This window comes from Oreochromis niloticus, linkage group LG20 (assembly GCF_001858045.2).
Source record: "Oreochromis niloticus isolate F11D_XX linkage group LG20, O_niloticus_UMD_NMBU, whole genome shotgun sequence".
Taxonomy (NCBI): Eukaryota; Metazoa; Chordata; class Actinopteri; order Cichliformes; family Cichlidae; genus Oreochromis; species Oreochromis niloticus.
Genome location: NC_031984.2, coordinates 20,713,479 through 20,732,731, shown reverse-complemented (window position 1 = coordinate 20,732,731; position 19,253 = coordinate 20,713,479). Strand labels below are relative to the sequence as shown.

General features: G+C 42.0%; 4 protein-coding genes across 10 annotated transcripts; all 4 read right to left on the bottom strand.

Moving 5' to 3' along the window:
* Window positions 1-93: 93 nt before the first annotated feature.
* LOC102080628 (lymphoid-restricted membrane protein) lies at window positions 94-4,044 on the bottom strand. 4 transcript variants are annotated; one of them, XM_005478129.4, is made up of 13 exons: window positions 2,736-4,044; window positions 2,588-2,651; window positions 2,442-2,514; window positions 2,322-2,349; window positions 1,917-2,057; window positions 1,698-1,829; window positions 1,411-1,576; window positions 1,281-1,321; window positions 1,137-1,187; window positions 919-1,052; window positions 727-840; window positions 388-498; window positions 94-293 (listed from the first exon to the last, which is right to left on the bottom strand). In XM_005478129.4, the coding sequence occupies exons 1-13, from the start codon at window positions 2,745-2,747 to the stop codon at window positions 188-190; spliced, it is 1,173 nt and encodes a 390-aa protein (XP_005478186.1). In that variant the 5' UTR covers window positions 2,748-4,044; the 3' UTR covers window positions 94-187. The 4 variants fall into 4 exon arrangements, with proteins under 4 accessions (XP_005478186.1, XP_019204827.1, XP_005478185.1 ...); XM_019349282.2 differs by having other exon boundaries at window positions 1,137-1,184; XM_005478128.4 differs by having other exon boundaries at window positions 919-1,187.
* A 144-nt stretch (window positions 4,045-4,188) lies between these two features.
* Window positions 4,189-6,171, bottom strand: rpl10a (ribosomal protein L10a). Of its 2 annotated transcripts, XM_003448143.5 has the most exons (6): window positions 6,055-6,171; window positions 5,553-5,624; window positions 5,385-5,465; window positions 4,758-4,906; window positions 4,494-4,666; window positions 4,189-4,398 (listed from the first exon to the last, which is right to left on the bottom strand). In XM_003448143.5, exons 1-6 carry the CDS (start codon window positions 6,057-6,059, stop codon window positions 4,228-4,230), a joined length of 651 nt encoding a protein of 216 aa, XP_003448191.1. In that variant the 5' UTR covers window positions 6,060-6,171; the 3' UTR covers window positions 4,189-4,227. The 2 variants fall into 2 exon arrangements, with proteins under 2 accessions (XP_003448191.1, XP_025757625.1); XM_025901840.1 differs by lacking the exons at window positions 5,385-5,465; window positions 5,553-5,624; window positions 6,055-6,171 and adding an exon at window positions 5,056-5,269.
* A 1,603-nt stretch (window positions 6,172-7,774) lies between these two features.
* On the bottom strand, window positions 7,775-12,076 carry fance (FA complementation group E). The gene is made up of 10 exons (XM_003448223.5): window positions 11,712-12,076; window positions 10,672-11,230; window positions 10,496-10,540; window positions 10,352-10,408; window positions 9,763-9,906; window positions 9,562-9,685; window positions 8,477-8,552; window positions 8,284-8,350; window positions 8,060-8,185; window positions 7,775-7,970 (listed from the first exon to the last, which is right to left on the bottom strand). Exons 1-10 carry the CDS (start codon window positions 12,059-12,061, stop codon window positions 7,866-7,868), a joined length of 1,653 nt encoding a protein of 550 aa, XP_003448271.3. The 5' UTR covers window positions 12,062-12,076; the 3' UTR covers window positions 7,775-7,865.
* A 399-nt stretch (window positions 12,077-12,475) lies between these two features.
* mkrn4 (makorin, ring finger protein, 4) lies at window positions 12,476-18,351 on the bottom strand. Of its 3 annotated transcripts, none has more exons than XM_013273185.3 (8): window positions 18,197-18,351; window positions 16,896-17,024; window positions 16,568-16,815; window positions 16,431-16,498; window positions 16,078-16,331; window positions 15,868-15,975; window positions 13,402-13,519; window positions 12,476-13,325 (listed from the first exon to the last, which is right to left on the bottom strand). In XM_013273185.3, exons 1-7 carry the CDS (start codon window positions 18,268-18,270, stop codon window positions 13,405-13,407), a joined length of 996 nt encoding a protein of 331 aa, XP_013128639.1. In that variant the 5' UTR covers window positions 18,271-18,351; the 3' UTR covers window positions 12,476-13,325; window positions 13,402-13,404. The 3 variants fall into 3 exon arrangements, with proteins under 3 accessions (XP_013128639.1, XP_013128638.1, XP_013128640.1); XM_013273184.3 differs by having other exon boundaries at window positions 13,420-13,519; XM_013273186.3 differs by lacking the exon at window positions 13,402-13,519.
* Window positions 18,352-19,253: the final 902 nt, after the last annotated feature.

Genomic DNA, 19,253 nt, shown 5'->3' with positions numbered 1-19,253 from the left:
GCCTGGTAACTGGACGAGCAGCAGAAAATGGATGGATGGATGTTACTAAAATGTATGATTCCCTGTGACAAACACAATGAACAACCAAAAGCAGGCCATCAAAAACCATTTTATGTTTGTTTACAAAGAGCCCTCAATTGTAGACACACTAATTCACATGAACAACTGATGACTGTGTATCATGAAACTACCACAAGAAGTAACTCAGTGTTACGACACAGAAAATCACAAACGTGCACAGGAGAACCAGCCGGCAGCGCTGCAGCCAGTGAGCTAGAGGATGTTGCCTCCACCTGAAGAGAACAGTCGGTTAGTGTTTATCCAAAATTATCAGAAATAATACACTTTTAAAAAAGAACAAAAAAACATGACATTGTGTTCACTTACATCCCCACTGTGGAGATCCGTCTGTAGATATTTGCCATCTTTTTCTCCCTTCCTTTGTTGGATAACACTGCTTTGCCCCTGTGTCTGGGCCGCAAAGTATCCAGAGAGGAGCTGTAAATATAAAAGCACATGCCTCAGTAACTTCTTCAAGCCTGTGATGCTTTTTTTGTTGATAAAGTTGCTAATGCTGAATTTAGTAAGAGCTGTATTTGTTAAACTAGACACAGGCCCCAGGGCCAGCAGCAACCAATACCGACACGAAACGCTTCAGAAATCGGTCAATACTGCAGGCTGTTGTGTGTCTCTCAGTTAGTCCACCTCCTCTGAATAGTGTCATACTTTTTGTTCAGAGTCTTGCTGTTGTTCACTGGTTTTGATGGGACGCTCTCTGGGGTTAGGATGGGAGCGGGTCCTGGAAGAGCTTCTGATGGAGTTTCATCTGGATCGTGTGGCCTGCAGTAAGACATGTTCGTGATAAATGTTACCATGTAGTTAGGATACCAAAAAATATACCTGTTGGCTCTAGTTCACCTGTCCTCCACTGAGTAGCTGTCGTCCTTGGTCACGAAAGAGTAGCTGTACTCTGAGCTCATGGGAGACGGGCAGGAAGGGACGGCCTTCTTGCTGGAAGAGAGACGCTTTCTGGAGTCTCGCTTTTTGCTATCCTGGAGACAAAGAAGACACTCCCTGTGGTTTATGGCTGATAACATGAGAAGAAAGCAGGAAGGTTTATTCAGGAAAATCTTTACCTGAGTTTGGCTGGAAATTACTGATACACAGACCCTTCTACGGACATGCTTCTTGTTAAAAAAACACACAAATAAAAGGCAGATTGAAGTTCAAAAGATTGTTTAAACCTACATTAGATGCTACAAGCATCCAAAAATGCATACCTGCTGATTATCTTTCTTTATGTTGTCACTTTCCTCTGGATCTACAACAATAAATCCAGCGATTACTCAAACTTTGCATACAACCACAGAAGAAGACAAGTAACAAGAAACAGGCCACTGATGCAGAAACCTGTGGAGGCTCTGGGATCTGTGATGTTTCTGCAGGAGCTCTGCTGCTGCTGCTGCATCATCATCCTCCTGGCTTCTTCCAGCTCAGCTAGATTTCTGTCATATCGCCTCCTCAGGCGCTCCACGTGAGCCACCATGAGTTCCACTGCTCTACTCACTCGAGCCTCCTGAACAAAGCAGGAGATAAAGAGAAAACTCCTACTAGTAGTGCTGGTCCCAATATAGCAGTAACACTTGCTTTTAACTGAGCCTGACCCACAGTGCATGAGCAGAGAGGCCTTACTGTACCTGATGCACGGCACCAAGCACCTCTGCCGTGTTAGAGATCCGCTCCACGGTGCCTCCGAGGATGTCCAGGGACAGCTCCAGCTTCTGCAGGATCTTGCTGCGCTTGCTGTCCAAACACAGGCTCTTCAGTATCTGAAATCCCACAGGATCACACTTGTACCTGCAGCCTGCTGAGGCCAAAAAGACTCACTACAGATAATAGCCTGTTACATACAGTACCTCCAGGGTCTCCCTGCCTCTACTCAGCTCTAGCTGGATGTTCTCCTCAGCCAGGTTACGGGCGTGCTCCTCCGCCTGCAGCCTCTGCTTCAGGGTGTACTGATCACAGCGGAAAGACAAGGCGATCTGAGAGAAAGCCATCTAAGAGAAGAAACAAAAACATAACAACTTCATTCAAGTTCTCAGTGTCCTCCTGCATTTCAGATACCTGTGGCTCTGCCTGGTGTTGAGATTTAAGGATAAATAAACTTTAAAGAAACCGTAGATGTTCCGAAATACAGAAATCTTGAACTTATAATCAAATAACCCACATTCTGTATGTAAATTTTCAAGTGCAGCACATTAAAAAACAAAGTTTAAAACCTACTGAATGTTTTTAATGAAGGGGAAGTTTAGACTACTTACCTCCAAATCCTTCTCTGACATCTCTACACTGTTAGGAAACAAGAAGTCTGACAGTTTGATATCACTTCTAATTAAATCTGGCGGTTATCATTTGGTTGTATATGTACGTATGAATGTCACCTATTGAGGCCGACGCGCTCTATGATGGGCAGCTCACTCCAGCTTGCGATTGGCGGCTCCTCTTGGCTAGTTTCTGTTAAAAAGTTCAAACTGATTTAGAAACTTTTTAGACCTTTTAAAAAAATGATTATTTTTAAGCCATTAACCTTCCCCGCTGTCGTCACTGTCCGGCATGTTGGGCAGGTTGTAGATGCTGATCTCTGCCTCTGGCTGAAAACATTTGAAAGACATTATTAGCCCTCCGAGGTGTTAAATGACTGGTTTAAGGAACAGGTAGGACAGCTGGTTACTCACCTCAGCGCTCATTACTGCGTCAGCCTCTTTCTTCACCAGAGTTAATCCAAATGTCAGAGAAAGCCTGATTACAGTATTCAGATTCACTTCAGAGTTCACAGTGGACTCTTCATCATTTGTGAACGCACAAAAATATTCTCACGAGTCAGTGTTTGGCTCATTTGCTCCTCGGCCTTTCTCCAGTCCCGAGAATAGATAATCCTATTAAGAGATCCACTGTCAGACCAGAATAGGACGACTGGCCCAAGAGGCTCATGGGAAGCTGTGTTTGTATGTGGTAAATTAAAACTAGTGTTGTACCAGTTAATAAATCAAATGCACCAATTCCACAGTTCACCCTGCTTCCATACTATATAATACACCATGTTATACTACACTCTATAACATCTTGTAGAAGCAAAGGGAGTAGCTTGTTCACTTAATCTCATGAATAAATAATTGGGTTTTAAAAGCTTCAGCAGGACAGGACACAAGGGTACAGGGGTCCCATGAGGAGATTACATCGGTCAGGAGCCGTAGATCTTATTAACACTCTGCTTCCCATTTTTCAGTCTACATACACATTTGTGATCTGCATCAGTCGAATATTAGACCTTTATTTATCAAAGACCATTAGAGGACAGTTCAAGCTCAGCCCAAAGACTGTGATGAAGACGAGATGGTACCATAAATCCATTTGAATAAGAAATTTGCAAGAACATTTATTTATCAACAAGTCTGTATAGTGTAAAGTATGAGTGGCAGTGCAGAAACTCAGTAAGCACACTGTAGATGAGCTGGTCAGAGCCACACTAGCCAGAGACAGGAATGAGGGCGCTTTTTTTTTTTTAAACATAGGCCCCAGGTCCTGCTAATGCACGCCAAAGCACAGACCAACAGAGACACCTAATGCCCATCCACTAATTATTTGGGATGAATACCCGGGCTCACTAGCCTGGGTTGGTGGTTCAATCCCAGGGTCCTCTGGTATGCCTGCTGGCACATGCTTGGACAAGGTACTGACCCCTGAGTTGGCCCTGTTCATAGAAGGGTGCATGTTGAGGGTGTGAAGCTAATGGTGGAATGAGGCCGATAGCACAAGCTGCTTTAAGGGGTCAAATAAGTGTAGAAAAGCTTCAATCCATATTATCCCTCATTGAAAATCTTTGTCATCCCAAAAGATATCAACCCTGTCAGTTCTATTAATCATTTTAATGTCTTCAAGTCATAATAACTTTCAAAATCTCTCTAGGCATGAAAACCTGAGCACCTTCCTGTCATTTCTCCCAAAACCTGAATTTCACATTTTGAGGGCAGAGCAAGTTTACATTATACAGACTAAAGTTACCAGAGTTGTGCAACTATGTATTACACTGTTACACACGTTTCATATGAGAATTACAGATACTATCAGTTGGTGATAAAAGACCTCAGTAATGAAATTTAAAAAAATAAATCACTCAGAGCAGCCAACTTTGGAGAATCTCCACTTTTATTAATAGAAAAACTGTATTTAGTAGAGACGCTGGGGTTTGCCCATGGTGCTCTTGACGTAGAGGGCACGCACGTTCTGCCAGTTCTTCTTCAGCAGCGACACCAGGAAGTTGACAGCCAGGTGGATGTTGTACACAAGCTCATCTTCTGTCATCTTCACATGTCCTACGGCCACAGCCAGACACAGCACCTACAACAAGCAGCAAGGTTACTCCACACTGATCAACTTCTTCAAACTAAGCGTTAGATAATGAAACCATAAAGCCAGGGAGCAGCAGAACTCACCTTCTTCATCTGGAATTTGATGGTGGATTTGACCTCATCCACCTTTGTGTTCAGGTTCTCATTGTGGGTGAGCAGTGAAGGGAACTTGCCGGCCTTGTTCAGCCCAGGACCCAGGATACGAGGGATCTGCTTGATCAGAGACTCAGAGGCCAGGAAGGCGTCGTACTTCTTGGCTGGAAGAGGAAGAAACGAGGACATTAGAAAGCCTTGACAGACTTTGGTCACAGATGAGGCAGTTTGTCTGTAATCTTGTGGACACCGTACCGAGCTTCTTGACCAGCTTCTTGTTCTTGTTGAGCTTCTTCAGAGCCTCGATGTCCATGTGTGGCATGTCAGCAGCTTTGGCCTCGTCGCAGTGCTGCTGGTCTCCCAGGATGCACACGGAGAACTTTGGCCTGGGGAGAGTCTTCAGCCTGCATGTCAACAAAACATTTTTAGTGACTGTGCTCACAACCACATTTCAACCTCTGAGAAATAATTATCAACTCATTCAACATGTGATGATATAATTTGACCCTTCATGAAACCACCTGACTTTACTGTGGAGTAGAAAAAGTCTTACCCATACCACCACAGGGGCTGGCGTCCAGCTGACCTCTTAGGTAATACAAGCAAATTGGTCGGCATGAGGGCGTGAACTTAGCAGCTCAGCCACTCAAAGCCTCCCCTCATGTTTTAAGACCCAGGGTAGGGGTCCGCCTGCTTCGCCTTTCCCAGCAGAAAGCTGAGTAAGCTCAGTCAGACTACCCAGAGTACTTCTCCATGTCTGCTCCTGGCCTGTCTGGACTGAGTTTTCATGTACTATGTGGCCGTTAAACAGGCCGCTGTGATACTCAGACAGGGCTGGAGACACACAGGGAAAAGGGTGGGTGAGACAGTAAAAGGTCGAACCTGACAGTGCCGGAGAAACGCTTGTCCTTCTGGGGATCATAGTTTTTCAGGCTGATCTGAAGCTCCACCGACTCCACAAACCTACAAAGAGATGACAGGTTACACACACGTCCTGTATTTTCAGTACTGCACTTTAATCATTGGTTACAGCTGTTCGGATCTGCTTACTTCCTCGGCTTGGCCACGGAGCCCTGCAGGACCTCCTTCACGGCTTCATACAAAGTATCCCTGGAGACCTTACTGTAATGTGGAAAACGTCAGAAAAAAAGTTAACGTCACTACTACTATCAGCAAGAGAACTAAGACCGCTAATGATGCTAAAGCACAGCGCTGAAAGTTCACCAAGCAGCCACAAAAGTCGTGAAAAAATAAGTTTCCGTTATTTAAGAGCATTAAACTAAACAGCAGAGATTAGATGAAGACTGTAAATATATTTTAAATATGCGGATGACGACGGATTACATCTGAGAAACATAGCGCGCTGACGGTACACCGGCAGATGAACCGGTCCCATGCCGCACCTTTAGCGTCAATAAACTACAACATACAATAAAATATAAACAAAGCCGGACAATATGACGACTCTACGTATCTAGAAGAATAACACAATAAAGAAAAGCGCGTTTAAAATGAGGTTTTTAATCATTTATTGGGAAAAATGGAGCCTGACCTCATCTTGGCAGCTCGTCGCTCTCGTCGTGCTACGCTGGAAAAGGAAGTGACGTCGGACGTTACGCGACATAAAGGCGATCCGTGACGCCATCAGAAAGCGCGAGCTTTTTTCTTTTTTCCGATAGAAATCAACAAAACTTATATATTAAAATAACATATATTTTTGTGCTTGCTTCAGTTATAATTTAAAAAGTTGCGTCTACGATAAAACATATACATAAAAAAGTAAAATACCTATAAAACTACTGAAGGATACTTACCTACTTATAAAGCTGAATAGTTGGTTGCATAACAGTTACATAATTCAGCTGTCTTTGTTAAATTTTGTCATTACAGTTTTTATGCTGTTGTAAATTATAATATGAAAAGTTGAGCTCTGGCTGTTTCAGGTGATTTTCTTTGTTCCAAAATTATAGTCCTGTGAAAAATCCCTGACGATTGCTATAGGAATAAAGAGTGTAAATGACAGCTGTTAATCAAATGCATTTGCTTGAACTCCCTTATAAATCAGTTTGCTGGTGTGGAGCATTAGGTATGTTAAACCAAACAACAAATAGGCACAAACACATCATACCAACTGGTGGAGTGATGATCTGTGCTTGTTTTGCAGCCACTGTATACCAAAGTATTCTAGAGTTAAATGCGAGGCCATCAGTCTGACAGCTAAAGCTTGTCACAAATTGGGTCATGCGACAGAACAATGAGCCTAAACACATCAGCTAATCTGTAACAGAATGACTGAAAAAGAGTCAAGATGTTGCAATGGCTCAGTCAAAGTCCAAACTTCAACCTGATTGAGATGCTGTGGCAGGATTTTAAGAGAGCTCAATGAAGTGAATAACCTTTAAAAACAAAAAACAGTGAGTCAGTATTCCTCCACAATGATATGAGATTGTGATAAAGCAAAACAAAGCAGAAAGACTTCAAGTTATTGCTGTTACTGGTGGTTCTAGAAGCTACTGAATTATGAGGCGTGCATAGTTTTTCACAATGCTGCTTACAGCCTGTGAAAACTTTTTGATTTGAAAGACCATACGCTGCTATAAAACAATTTATATATTATATATATTTGGTACGAGTCTCACAATTCTATTTAGTAGCTCTACTTTTTAAGACCATGTTTATTAAATATAACCGGAAACATGACCGCCACAAACACTGCTAAAATGAAATGTATATTAAAAAGCAAAATAAACAATTGGAACAAAATTGTGCGATTTAACAGAAAAAAATTATTAGATTTTGAGGTACTGTAAGACATTTTTAGGGAACCCCAAAGTTTGAATAATTTTTTTTAACCTTTAAAAAATGGAGGCTTTGAGACAGCGTGGTCACCCGAACGCCAATCACTCTCATATCTTTTGGACGTGTACACAATTGACCTCATTTTAGGACAGCATATCCAAGTTAACAGATGACATCATGTCCTATGCATCCCTAAGGATCCCAGGATCTTCCTCCTGGGTTTGCTACCCAGAGATTTGATTCTAAAAAAAGGACAGATATATTTTTTAAATCCTGTTGATCGCATCTGAAAAGGCCATAACAAGGAATTGGCTTAAGAAGGATCCTCCCCGAGTAGAGTAAGTGCTAGAGAATATAGGGAAATACATCTGATGGAGAGACTGACTTTCTTTCTACGACTTAAAGGTCATCTTTTTCAACAACTTGCACTAAATGGCATTAAGTAATTGAGTAATAAAAAACAATATCAGCCCTGTCAGACTGGTGAATTAAGATTCTTTATTGTCAGTTTAATTTATTTACACAGGTTTTTTTTAATGTAAATTAGGTGAAAAGGTAGTGAGGTCACGTGTCTGCGATTCGTTTCAAAGCAGCTTGTAGAGACTTCTTCAGGAAGGTCTCATTTAACATCAGGCAGCTGGACAAGGAGTGTTTGTGTGCAGCAGTCACCTGGAAATGCAATCATTTATACGCAGAAGGTTATCACACACCATTTCATCCACTGTACAGAGATTATCTGTGATCCCAATCATACTTACATCAATGCTGTATTTGGTGAGTACTGTGAGCATCATTTTTGCAAACTTCACAGACTTTGTGAAACGAGGAGCCTGACTGACGAGCTGTTCTGTGAACTGTGTGAAAAGTTCTTCATTCAAGACAGGCTGTTGGGGGGAACAGACAAAACAGGTGGCTCAGTGACAGTGAGTATTATGACTAACAGGTCTTGCAGCTCTTTCCCACGAATAAACATCTGGATTACCTTTGAGTCTAGCAAGCTGTGGATAATAGATAGCACTGTCTCGCTCCATGCAATCTTCAATGTCATTCTTTAAAAACAAAACATAAAAAAGCAGGAGGGTTAGTCATTTACTACTAACCATGTGTCCGTTAATATGCGAAGCTTCTTTGTCGCAGCAGTTACAAGTGAAAACAGAACCTAACTTCATACTTACTGAACCACCAGCAGTCTGTAGTGAGAGTCCAGGCAGCTTTCTATCAGTCTGCTGAGCAGCTCAGCCTGTGGAGGCCCTGAAAACAAAACAAGTTCAAAAGGATTAATTCATGCTGGGAGCAAAGCCTGAGTAAAAGGAGCTCTATCACATCAAAGCATCTGTCCTGTTAATGTGTATTTAAACCAGGGTTCTGAATCCATGCCTGCTCTGCTGCTCTGTAACTCTCCGATTTCCCTGAAACAATCAGTGCACATACACGCTCACCAGCTATGTCATGAGGTACATCTGTTCAACTGCTTGTTAGCAAACATTATCAATCAGTGTGAGCAATTGTATCTATAGAGATGTGAACACATGACCTGCTGAAGTTATAACTGAGCATCAGAGTGAAGAAGAAAGGTTATTTTAGTGACTTTGAACGTGACATGGTAGCTGGTGCAAGCTGGGCTGGTCTGAGTATTTCAGAATCTGTTGATCCACTGAAACAGCTGAAGTCAGAGGAGAATGGACAGACTGCTTCAAGCTGGGCACGGCAACAGTAATGTAAATAACCACTAATTGCAACCAAGGTATGCAGAAGAGCATCTCTGAATGCACACCACGATGAACTTCGAAGCAGATGGGCTACAGCAGCAGAAGACCACACTGGGTGTCACTCCCGTCAGTAATAACAGGAAATGGGCTCAACAACACTGGACAATAGGAGATGGGAAAAATGTCGCCTGGTCTGATGACTCTCGATTTCTGCTGCGACAATCAGAGGTAGGGGGAGAATTTGGTTTAAACAACATGAAAACACAGATCCATCCTGCCTCATATCAACTGTTCAGGCTGGTGGAGATGGTGCGGTGATGCACTTTTCAGAAAACCTGCTTGACACGTTGCATCACAGTAAGAAGAAAAGTGCAGGACATATATATATATATCACTTTTGTACAAGTCACACTGCTTTAACTAAGTGCTTGTAAACACCAGACCTTATTAAATCACATACCATCTTAGCAGCTGACCAAGATCACAAACCAGGATTATTATTAAGTAATTTCTGTAGTCGGTTTCAGTGACACCGTTTCCCTTTATCTCACCTATGTTCTCCTTCTCTAGTACTGGTCCGATTAGAGCCTGGCACACTGGTCTGGGATAGCGGCTACACAGGGATGTCACCGCGGTAACCAGACACCTGGAGGCCGGCTCTGACAGGGACAGCACCTGTAAGGTGAAACAATATCCTGTCACGATCAAACACAGAAACACATGTTGCTTATTTTTCATACTCAGTGTTCTACCTTCTCCAGCAGAAGGCTCTTGATTAGCGTTGCAGCAGTGCTGTAGCTGAGGTCAGGAGAGAGGGCCAAAACACTGTTGCACAGTGTAGGCAGCGCCTGGTCAGGTAAGCCCGGGAAATTCAGCATGCTGCATAACACCTCCACCTAAACAGGGCAGGGAAGGACCTGGGATAAGTCCAATCACAACGGCAGATTGTACATAAAATATTGATATATTCTCTGGAACCCAACAGAGATCAATGAGAAAATGACTCTGCTACTCAGTTGATGGTCCCAACCACTGGTGTCAGTCCTATATTTAATATCTGTTATTCCTCCTATAAATATGATCTTGTTTATCAGCCCTAAGGATTTTAAATAGTATAACAGATTTAAAAGATTGCCCTACACCTTCATTCTTTTTAACGAACAGCAGAGGGCGACTCTTCTGGTTGCAAAAAGCAACTCTGGTTTCATGGAAATGTGTGAAAACAGCTCGTTTGCACTTTAATGACAGTTTCAGATCTTATTGAATAGGTTTTTTTTGTAATTTAAGTCAAATCCACCCATTTTCGAAGTAAAAACGCAGGTTAAATTATTGAGGACATACTTGGTTTGAATCACAGTTGTTCAGCACTTTGAACACATCTGTGGAGCTCTGGTCCCACTGAAACACACAAAAAGAATGACAGTGAGACTAAATGTCACTTACTGTCTGCACTGAGTGAGCTAGAAGAAAATAAAATCTTCTTACCTCCGTCTGACTCTCCAACAGTTCTTTTATCTGAGGAATACAGACCTTAAACACAAAAACAGTAAATCAGCTCATCGTTTTACAACTTCTGCTCCTCTAAGGACAAAACAAACATTGAAATTGGCAGAAAGATTTCAGCGTGGAGAGGGTACCCTTCTTTGTATAGTGGTTTTTACCTTTATATGTTCAGGCAGGCCATCACACGAACTGTCTGAGGCTGGAGTTTCTGCTGCAGCATCACTTTCTGGCGCTCCCGGCATCTCCTTGTTAACTCTCAGTTCTTCGGCTGTGACACACTCATTATCATCCATCTTTATCCGTTTACTCTGTGATCCCGTTTCTTCACCATCAGACCCCACGCTTACAAAACTGCCCTTTCTTTTCCTCTGTGTCCCCAGCTCAGATAAATCAGATGTACTCTGGGATTCAAATTCTGTTTGACTGCTGAAACACTTGGTCCATCCTCCAGTTTCAGCAGATCCGATCAAATGCTGGGAGAGCTCCTTTAGTCTCTGGCTGCACAGTGTGGTGTACAGAGGCACCTCACGGTGGGTTTCCAGGTCTCTTTCGAGTTGTCTGCACAAAGCAGTCACCCACGGGTTTGGACGAGAGTCCTGGCTGAGACATTTGATCAGATGGAGTACAGCGGTCCGAGGAAGAACAGAATGCACCAGGTGGATGAATGACAGCAGGTTTTGTTTAAATAAAGGTGGAAACAGGCACACTAGTGGTTTACTAGAAGAGGTAAGGAAAAACCAAAGAAACCGTCAGCTGGTCTCTGAAGTTGTGTAGACAAAGAAAAAGTTCATGTTTAAGAAAAAAGCAGAAGTTAAAAAAAACAAAACTGATTTGTGACCATCAGTATTTATGACACTTTTTTTCACAAATGTAAATCATTTTGGGGGAGATGCATGCTTGCTAAATACTGATTAAAGTGACTTCTTAGACTGCAATAAAACCAAGGAAATGTGGCAAAGGAGCTATCTAAAGGATCTAAAACAAAAGAGGTAAGGAAACACTGATTTGATCTTCACCCTACTTTTCACACATGTATGTGTGTCTGTTTACCCTAAAATATCTATGTGAATGCTAAACTAACTCTACACTGGAGCATTTACGTTCAGTCTAAACGCACACAGCCTGTGGGACTGATGACTTAAGCAGGCAGAGATCCCCACCTTATAATTTAACTGTTTTTTCTGTGTACTTTACTCACACGGTTAGAAACTCAGCGTCAGCCTCTGTGTGGGTTATTTCGTCTCTGCACAGTGTTTCTATGAAGTCGCACAGTGAGCTCTCCGGGTTAGCCCGCTGCTGCCTGTGGAAGACGCCCAGCGCCCTTGAGGTCCCGGAGGTTCCGGACATCAGTGACCGAAGCAGCAGCCTCGATTGCCCGTCAAATCCGCTAAGAAACATGCCGGAGTTCAGACAGCTGTGTGCCCCATCTCCGGGTTTGTCCTTTCCGTCTCTCCCAGACACCTGTGGCTCCATCCCAACCCCACTATACCGCCACTGCTGTTTACATTTCTTCTTCGTCACCGGTAAAGGGCTAGATGAGTTCAACATCGCCACCTGCTGGTCAGATGTGTAATTCATTTAGCTCACTGGCGACACAGCACGATTAATCCTGTGGTGTATACTAGTTAAAAGCCAGAATTTCCTGAATAGAACGAGCGTCCAGAGGCAACCGAAGCGAGACTGCCATCATGTCTCAATCGTTTCCACATTTAACAAATTTAAGTCTGTATTTGGAGACCACAGTGGAGCTACTCAACAGCACAGGCTGAGTTTAAAAAAAATAAATAAAAAAAGTTAGACTATTCCATCTAGCCCATATTTAATTACTTTTTTAAAATGAAAATCCATTATGTGAATTCATTGCATCGTGTGAATTAGGCCCATTCTGGCCCCCAGGCCATGTGGGAATACCATTCAGGGAAATACCCTGAATGGCACAAAGCACCAATGAAGGAACAACACTTTAGTGAGACAAAGTGAATCAATGTTTTATTTTTTGTGTACAGGTACAATTTGTTTAAAAACAGACATAAAACCATTTGTTCTTGCCAAAACTGGGAAGTGTGTGATGACTAATCATTTTTATGCAAATCAAACATTAGGACATGGGTACAGTACACTTTTTTTTTTAACCCTTGGGCAATTAAAACTACCATCTACACAACACTTTAAAAATATCTAAATGGCACAAGCTACTAGGGAAATGTCTACATTGGCGCGCTCAGAGGTTGGAAGAGAAGCTGACAGTTGGCTAAACACTTAACACACAACGGCTGTAGTATTTATTAAAAAAAAAAAAAAATTATAAACCCCAACTAGAAACAAAGGTGTCTTGTGCTGAGACCACTAGCCATGAGTTCTGGAGTGTCCAAGTGTGCACAGACTTGGAGACAGGTTCCCGTCTGAATTTAGGAGTCCTATAAGTGAGATGTACTTTCACTCAGTGCACGGACAATAATCCTGATCTTGAGTCAAAGATACTCGTAGGCTGTTTCAGTAAAAAAAAAAAAAAAATAATTCATGAAGACCGAGGTGGTTTAAAAAAAAGAAAAAAAAAAAGCAGCAGCCATGTATTCTCCAGGGACCAATGATGGCTAAAGACCCCATTCAGTGGTTTCAAACACTGACAAAAGGAAAAAAGGAAGAAAAAAAAAAAGAAGATAAGGAGCGCTCAAACCACACTTTTTTAGTAAGGTAAAAAAGTAAATTCAAGGTCGTCATCATCATCGTCACCAAGGAGGGTCATGGCTATGAAGAAACTAATTAGATCCACTCCATCGTCTTCATCCTCAAAGTCATCTTCTTCAAAATGCTGCAAGGACAAAGAGAGTGAGGGGAGAGTAAATACAACCTATCTTAGAAGAGGGAGGAGAATGTAAAACACTCACTGATCACCATGTAGTTACCAGAAAGGACGCGCTGTGTCGACTTTTGTCATGTCGGTAAAGACACTCGCTTTTGAAGGGGCAGCATCGGTATCGAGAGTAGTAGGTGCAGGATTTCTTACTGGAAACAAACAGGAGGCAGCAGGGAGGGGTCAGCTAAATGTTTATACTGGCTTGAGATTACAAGCAATTTTAAAATCTATGTCACGAAATTTTTTTATTTTTTATTTTTTTATTTTTTTTGAATCATTCACTCTGTAGCTCCCATTGTTAATTAGCAATGCTACACACCTGCGTTTCTCTGAATCTTTCAGCACTCTTCCTTAGAGAAGGCATCTGCTGCACACTCCAGAGGGACCGTTAATATCAGAATGACCTAATGGAAAGTCCTGAAAACTAGTGTGAACCTTGCCGAGTACGTACTAATGGTGAAGGGACTTAAAGGTGCAATAAGCAAAACCAAAAGCAAGTATTTTGCAATATGTGGTATGAATCTTTGCCTAATTTGTAGGTTGGGTCCCATTTAACAGCTATTGATTTTTGTATATCTTTATAGCTTAATGCTGAATGGGAGACCTGTAGCAGTCCAAGAGATTCAATTTATTGGGAGGAGTATATTACTAAAAAAAAAAAAAAAAAACCAACAACAACAAAAACCTTTAGACAGCAACTATGGACAAAGTTACCATGGCCTAACCAAACAATTTAAACCTAAAGTTTTCTGCACTGGCAAAGTTTTCCCTTTTGTTGCAAAGGCATATATACATTTTTAAAACCCTCCCCTGTAATGTAAGAAATCTGAAGAAAAGGCTGGACTTATTGAAACTAACATCCATACAATATATCCAGGAGGACAGACTCCAAAGGCAGGGCTCTAGACTAACTTTTTGACATGGGCGCACCGGTACGCCTAACTTTAAAAATTTAGGCGCACCAGCATAAAAAGTTAGGCGCACTCAAATTTTTCAACCGCATCGCTTAACACCGCAGTTTTACATTCATTTCTAAATTATTAACTAACAAACTTGTGCTCAAATTGCTTTGTCAATATTGTAGAAAATGTTAAACTTAATCATCATCTTGGCTCCTCTGACGACCTGTTTGCTGCTGCTGAAAGGCAGTGGGGAGAGGGGACACTTGGGCAGTGCATTTATTGCAGCATGTGTTTTCTGGATACACTGCTGCTTTTTTCAGCATTCAAAGATTGATGGCACCGTGTCAGAGCTGGCTATGAATTTCAGACGGATCAGTCCTTAACTTAACAAAAAAGTTATCAATAGTTCTTTTCATCTTTTCTTATTACCCACAGCTACATCCACTTCTGTCAGGCCTAGGCTGCTCACTAGGGCTGAGTATAATCACTGATTTCTATAATCCATTCGATTCCGGTTCTCAAAGTCCTGATTCGATTCAATTTAGCCTCAGACAGTCAGAAATATAATTCTGATCATTTATCAGTACTGATACACATGAGACTTCATCAGAATTGTGAACATCACAGCAGATGCCTTTGTGTCAAAGTAACTGAGAATAAAACACAGAAAAACATGAAGATTTTCGTGGTCTGGCGTTTTATAGCACATAACCTTAAAAATATTCTGCAATATTCTGCAATTTTGCATAATTTTAAGAAGTTTAAATTTCTTCAGTATTGAACAGCAGAAATTAGCTTTCTTGTCCGAGGTCATTTAAGTGAAAAAAGAAAAAGACAGCGGCCGACAGCGCTGTAAACAACGGTAGACTGGTGGGTAATAAGTGAATAAATAATGCAGAAAACAGATTTGAGACGGGAAACTGTTCTTGAAGTACAGAGAGAGAGAGCTGTGCATGAAGTGTGATTTTTATGGTGGTGGAAGCAAAACAGCAAAAGTCAGAGGGAATTCATGACGACATTGATCAAATGTGAAGCGTAGTTTGCTGCTTCTTTTGCTGCTGGCTCGGCAAATTTTGGTTGGAGAGACAAAACCTGCAGCTCAGAATCAGCGCAAAAGAGACGGAAACACAGCGCGGACCCGACGCATCAGAATCGCTGAGCTCCGACAGCGTGTCCGTGTTCAGGCCGTGGGGTGAGAAAGCCGAGAAAGACAAAGCTGATTCTGATGCGTCGGGTCCGCTCTGTGTTTTTGTCTTTGTGTGGAATCCGTTAATGAATTGATATCGCTTTATTCAAGCTACTCACCTCCCTCTTCCACCTGCACCACGGCCAATCAGAGAGGTCCCGCCCCTGACTATCTCTGATTGGTTTAGTCCACGATAGGGGCATAATGTGTGTCTGTTGACCACACGGAGAGTTGCAGAGATTGTTTTTTTTGTTACCCGAAAATATTTGGTTGCACCGGTGCGACCAAATATTTATTTTTTTTTAGTCGCACCACTGAAAAATTTGGTCACATTTGCGACCAAATTGGTCGCACTCTAGAGCCCTGAAAGGATTTTCTAAACTCTGCAGACATGAAATCTATTCCTCACCTGAATTTTTCCTTGAACTCAGTAATCAGATCTTCCTTTTCTTGTCCTTCAACCCAGTATTTGTGTGGCACATAAAAGGCAGACCTCACGCGGCACTGTGGGCAGCGTCTGAGAAGAGGAAAAAGAGAAAAGTCAATCACAGAATCACCTCAAGCCCTCTCTGGTCCCATCAGATCCTGCTGCCTCCTCTTAAATATTACAGAAACCTACTTTATCACATCCAGGCCGAGGTCTTTGGTCTTCCTCCAGGTCATTATGCATTGTAAACAGAAGGAGTGATTGCAGTTGGGCAAGATGCCAAAGACGCCGCTTTTCGGATCAGTCTTTTCATACACCTTGTCCATGCAGATCCCACAGGTCACGTCTTTGCTCCTGAGGAAGGCCTCAGTTTCCTCTTCTCTTCCCTGAGAACCAGAGGCTGCAGCAGCAGCCCCATCCTCTGGGGTTTCAGATGGGGAGATCTCCTGAACACAATGACTTTCCATTAATAGAAGGCTCTGGGTTCAGCCAAGTTCCCCTGCTGAATGAGCATGCTTAAGATAAGGCAGTCAAATTAAACAAACCTCATTTCTTCCATCGCAGGCACCTGCTTCAGCAGCTTCTGAGCACTGAGACGATCCCAGACCAGATTCTGCAGAGGAAAAGCAAATTAATGAGATCAACTTCTACATTCAGTTCCATCGACAAAATCATGCAATACCTTCTGACTGCTCCTCAGCGATATTCGCTGGCAGGTGCTCAGTGTCACATTGAGGGTTCGGAATATCAGCTACCAACTCGGATCTGCTGCACTCTTGTTCAGATGTCACCTCAGCTTGCAGAACTGCAGGTTCTGACCCTCTCCTATCAGGTGACGCATGAGCCACACTGGAGGAGGAGACTGTAGGTACTGAAGCCCTTCTTCCTGCAACAGTTGTGCCAGCTTCAGACTGAAGAACATGGAAAAACCTAGCAGAGAAAAAAAAAATATAAGGGATTAAATAATGGATTTTCTTAAATAAACAAAAGGGGGAGGGGGGGCAGCTTACCTGCAGCGCTCACCATACCAGCATCCACCTTTCTGATAATACCGACATATTTGGGATGAGTGTATGGTTGGCAGTTCATGACGATAATTGCATCTTGAACCAAATCTGCAAGAGCCATTTATGAAACGCCTGCAATGAAGTGAAAGAACAAAAACAAATCGCAAAGTAAATTTCTGCCACCAACTTTTTTTTTTTCTTTTTTTTTTAAAAAAAAAGAGCAAGATTTGTTTTACATGCCACTGCACTAATTTGATTCTGTGATGACTGCTAGTGTTTATAGGGTTATTTAGAATTCAAGTTCATAACGATAAGCTGCTGGTATTTTATTCTTTATAAGTGAAGATGCTCAGATTTTCATTAAGTGTAACCAGAAAGGATAGGATTAGGAGTAGATCAGACAGCTCAGGTTGAGGTGTTTGGAGACAACGTTTGAGAAGCAAGGATGGGATGAGATGGTTTGGACATTGAGAGGAGGAATAGCGGATATTAGAGAAAGGATGCTGAAGCTGCCAGGCAGGAGGAAAACCACAGGGAAAGATGATTGGGTGAAGAAGGATATGGAGATGGTTGGTGTGATCCTAGGGACAGGGTGAAATGGAGTGATCTGCTCTGGCCAAGCCTATGGGAAGAAGCTGAAAAGAGTAGTCGAGCCGTTTTTATAGTTAAGTAAATTCTTACAGGTGGGAGAGAGAGAAGAGACTTGACGTAGTCAAAATGAAAATAATGTGACTTGAGCCTCAACTGCAGATGTAACACATTACAAAGAGTAAAGAGCGAGCATTTTATACGTTGAAACCAAACCGTTTGAAACAACATCGGTACTGTATATGCACATGATTAAACAGCTCTAAAAACTGTGTTTGTCAATAAAATCTTCTACTGACGCGTTTCTGGATTAATTGACGGAGAATGGACAAATCCGACACACAAGTGCGGTCAGAAATCCCATTTACCAACAGCCACTAACTCGGTTAGCTTAAGTTTTGGCTAACATTTCAACATTATATTTAGTCACCTAGCAATACAAAATTTGTACGAATTTACTCACACAGCAACATGTTCTACCACACTTTCTTCCTAAGTTGAACCCCACCCCCCAAAAAACTAATAAAAAACAAACATACTACATAAGTTTTTTTTTTAAGCAGTTTTCGTGTAATCAAAAGTCACTATTTCACTTTAACGCGTATATTCAACCGCCACACGAAGGCATTTAAACTCATGACAAGCTATTTCTCAGTGCCTGGTCCACACTTTCCTCATTTCTAACCCACTCTGTGGGACTCTGAGGGGCTGCTTACCGACAAATGTTTCCACTACGAGCCGAGTCCATCCTCCGTGTGTTTTGAACGAGCCGCCGCCAAGCCTTCACCATCCACGTTAACTAAATAGTTGACAGCTGGTTCCTCTTACCAATTAACCTGGCAACGAACCAATAGAAACGTGACGCTGACGTCAGCACGTTACGCACTCCATTCAGAGAGTTTATTGAGGGACGCCAATCACAGCAGGGAGCAACTTGAAAGAGTTGTATGATCCACCTCATGTTAAAAAATGTCAAATAAAATACAAAATAAAACAAAAATAACCCGAGAAAATCACTGTTGCCGTTTCTAATCAAGTTTATAAGTGAGAAATCACTAAACTAAATGTGCAGATTGGTTACATGTGACCATTAAGAAGAAATCATTTCAAGTTTTTGTGTGAACAAATATGTCAGTCCATCACTTACACAGGCATAGAGGTAGCTTACATCAACTTCTTTTTTTTCCTTTTTGTTTTTGGTGTAATTGCTCCTTTGCCAGGTTGGCACACTGCACACCAGCCAGTAACATCAGGATTTCAATGTGTAGCAGGAATTTAAGGCAAAAATAATATATGTCAAGGATTAGATGAGACAGCGGAATAATGTCACAGATCATACATTAGAGGTAGATAGGGATCAGGACAGAAAAAGACCAAAAGAGGAGACCTGTGCACACACCAGTGCTCACACAGAGCAGGGACAGTAAAAACAGAAAAGGGGAAGAAACGATTAGAAATGTCTGGATCCTGGCTACAGTATCGTAAGGCTTTTACACTCTATGCCTCAACTTTCAAGACATATCAGCCTGTACATAAAAAGAGCATTAATCTAGGACCGTGTCTATCTCCAATACAAAAGCACCCTACGATATTGGAAGATGTTCAATTTTCATCAAGTATCCCAGTAATAATGACATGGTTAAAAATGCTGGTTTAAGGTCATTCCTGCACATGAAACCATAAAATCCAAACTCCTCATTGGGGAGAGGTTTGGTGGTATTCTTGGTGATATATTTGGTACAGTCTAAAACTAAAACAGGCAGCCATGTAATA

What these genes read in the sequence shown, in the direction of transcription:
- rpl10a (XM_003448143.5), bottom strand. An exon ending in TCCGTGGCCAAGCCGAGGAA is followed by an intron (nt 5,466 to 5,552) that starts GTAAGCAGATCC and finishes ATCTCTTTGTAG; the next exon opens with GTTTGTGGAGTCGGTGGAGC. An exon ending in GAAGCTGGTCAAGAAGCTCG is followed by an intron (nt 4,667 to 4,757) that starts GTACGGTGTCCA and finishes TTCCTCTTCCAG; the next exon opens with CCAAGAAGTACGACGCCTTC.
- fance (XM_003448223.5), bottom strand. Translation starts at nt 12,061, where the DNA reads ATGTTGAACTCATCTAGCCCTTTACCGGTGACGAAGAAGAAATGTAAA. An exon ending in ACAACTGTGATTCAAACCAA is followed by an intron (nt 9,907 to 10,351) that starts GTATGTCCTCAA and finishes TGCCCTGTTTAG; the next exon opens with GTGGAGGTGTTATGCAGCAT. An exon ending in ACAGCTTGCTAGACTCAAAG is followed by an intron (nt 8,186 to 8,283) that starts GTAATCCAGATG and finishes TCCCCCCAACAG; the next exon opens with CCTGTCTTGAATGAAGAACT.
- LOC102080628 (XM_005478128.4), bottom strand. An exon ending in GAGCGCGTCGGCCTCAATAG is followed by an intron (nt 2,350 to 2,441) that starts GTGACATTCATA and finishes GTTTCCTAACAG; the next exon opens with TGTAGAGATGTCAGAGAAGG. An exon ending in AGCTACTCAGTGGAGGACAG is followed by an intron (nt 841 to 918) that starts GTGAACTAGAGC and finishes GTCTTACTGCAG; the next exon opens with GCCACACGATCCAGATGAAA.
- mkrn4 (XM_013273184.3), bottom strand. Translation starts at nt 18,270, where the DNA reads ATGGTGAAGGCTTGGCGGCGGCTCGTTCAAAACACACGGAGGATGGAC. An exon ending in CGTAGTGGAAACATTTGTCG is followed by an intron (nt 17,025 to 18,196) that starts GTAAGCAGCCCC and finishes ACTTCATTGCAG; the next exon opens with GCGTTTCATAAATGGCTCTT. An exon ending in CGCTGAGGAGCAGTCAGAAG is followed by an intron (nt 16,499 to 16,567) that starts GTATTGCATGAT and finishes TTTCCTCTGCAG; the next exon opens with AATCTGGTCTGGGATCGTCT.